General features: G+C 52.6%; 1 protein-coding gene across 1 annotated transcript in view; it reads right to left on the bottom strand.

Moving 5' to 3' along the window:
• Window positions 1–1,776, bottom strand: part of LOC108800705 (M-phase inducer phosphatase 1-like) — a 28,188-nt gene that overhangs the window by 23,622 nt on the left and 2,790 nt on the right. The window contains exon 3 of the mRNA XM_018572693.1: window positions 1,108–1,187. Coding sequence (XP_018428195.1) covers window positions 1,108–1,187 — 80 coding nt within the window. The remainder of the gene's footprint in view (window positions 1–1,107; window positions 1,188–1,776) is intronic.

The raw sequence follows: 1,776 nt of genomic DNA, 5'->3' as shown, positions 1-1,776 counted from the left end.
GTGTCACTGATGTGCCATGTCGTGGAGGTAGGGACCAGCAGAAGGTACCACAGAAATGTCTTCCACTGAAGATGGTCATAGATCAGGGGTGGGCAAGTAATTTTCTCAAGTGGCCACATGACAGACTGTTGCGAGGGGCAAAACCAATAGGCTGCACTTGATTCTGCTCATTAGTAATCACTTTATAGGCAGTAAATGATCGGATTTTGATTATCCGCGGCCCCGCAGGGGAGCACGGTAGGGATTCTGACTTTAAGGTTTTGGATAGAACAGGGAACGGTTAGAAATGTCATTTGTTAGCTATAAAAAGTTTGACGGTAAGAGATTTTCCCCTTACTTCCTGTCCCAATGACAACACTGGCTCCAGAACAGGAAGTGAGGGACACCTCCCCATCGGATCTTCCCCTTCACTATCCGAAATAAAAAACTTTGAGTGGAGAACGAACTTTACAATCATGTTATGGGCTCAGCCCACCCAACAATGTGTACTGTATACCCGGTGCCCGCAGCCTCTTCTCCCCCGGGCTCTGGAGGTCCAAGGAACCGTGACGTCAACACATCCAATGCAGAGGGGGAGGGAGGGACGCCGAGGGTCACCGACGCAGGACTGAGGATCAAATAGAGCAGGGGTAGCCAAACTCCGGCCCTCCAGCTGTGGGTGAAACTACAAATCTCATGATGCATCTCTCCGGGAGTCATGTCTAGCTGTGAAAATCTTGCAATACCTCATGGGATTTGTAGTTCCACCACAGGTGGAGGGCCAGAGTTTGGCTACCCCTGAAATAGATCTTATACACCCTAGACCAGGGCTTGGGAACCGCCAGCTTTGGCGAAACTACAAATCCCATGAGGCATTGCAAGGTTCTCAGCCACAGGCAAGACTCCCAGAGACAGATGCATCATGGGATTTGTAGTGTCACCCACAGCTGGAGGGCCGGAGGTTCCCCACTCCTGGTCTAGAACAAAATGAGCAGTTAACCCCTCGCAGTCTGGGGACAGCCCCGCTGAAAGGGTTAATTTTTAATGTGCCCGGAGTTATTTCTTTAATGACAAAACGTGTGTGAATTAGTTAGACCGACAGCCAATAGAAAGCTTGAAGTCACTTGCCTGCATCCATGGAGTCCGCGGAGTGCGTCCTGGGGAGGGCGTAGCGATCAAACAGCTTGCGTTTCGGAGTTTCACATTGGCTGCCGAGAGAAAAGCCAACCAAACGTTTAGACATTCTGAGCCGAGAACCGATCTATGTTAAAGCCGAACTCCGGACACAACTCCCGTCTACTCCTCAACCACGAGGGGTATAAAGACACTTCGTCTGCACCCAATGCCCCTATCAGAGTTGTGGGAGGGGCCTAGTAGGCTCCACCCACCAGTTTGCCTGCAGAAAACTACAGGAGCGGGCGGAGACAAGGCCAGTCACCCTGCACAAGGGGAGAGAGCAGCAGTGAGCGGTCTGTATTACAGGAGGGGGCGGAGACAAGACCGGTCACCCTGCACAAGGAGAGAGCAGCAGTGAGCGTTCTTTATTATAGGAGGGGGCGGAGACAAGACCAGTCACCCTGCACAAGGGGAGAGAGCAGCAGTGAGCGGTCTGTATTACAGGAGGGGGCGGAGACAAGACCGGTCACCCTGCACAAGGAGAGAGCAGCAGTGAGCATTCTTTATTATAGGAGGGGGCGGAGACAAGACCAGTCACCCTGCACAAGGGGAGAGAGCAGCAGTGAGCGGTCTGTACTACAGGAGGGGGCGGAGACAAGACCAGTCACCCTGCACAAGGAG

The sequence above is a fragment of the Nanorana parkeri genome, unplaced genomic scaffold (genome assembly GCF_000935625.1).
Source record: "Nanorana parkeri isolate BGI_ZX_2015 unplaced genomic scaffold, ASM93562v1 scaffold2109, whole genome shotgun sequence".
Lineage (NCBI taxonomy): Eukaryota > Metazoa > Chordata > Amphibia > Anura > Dicroglossidae > Nanorana > Nanorana parkeri.
This window is presented reverse-complemented; position numbering and strand designations above follow the sequence as displayed.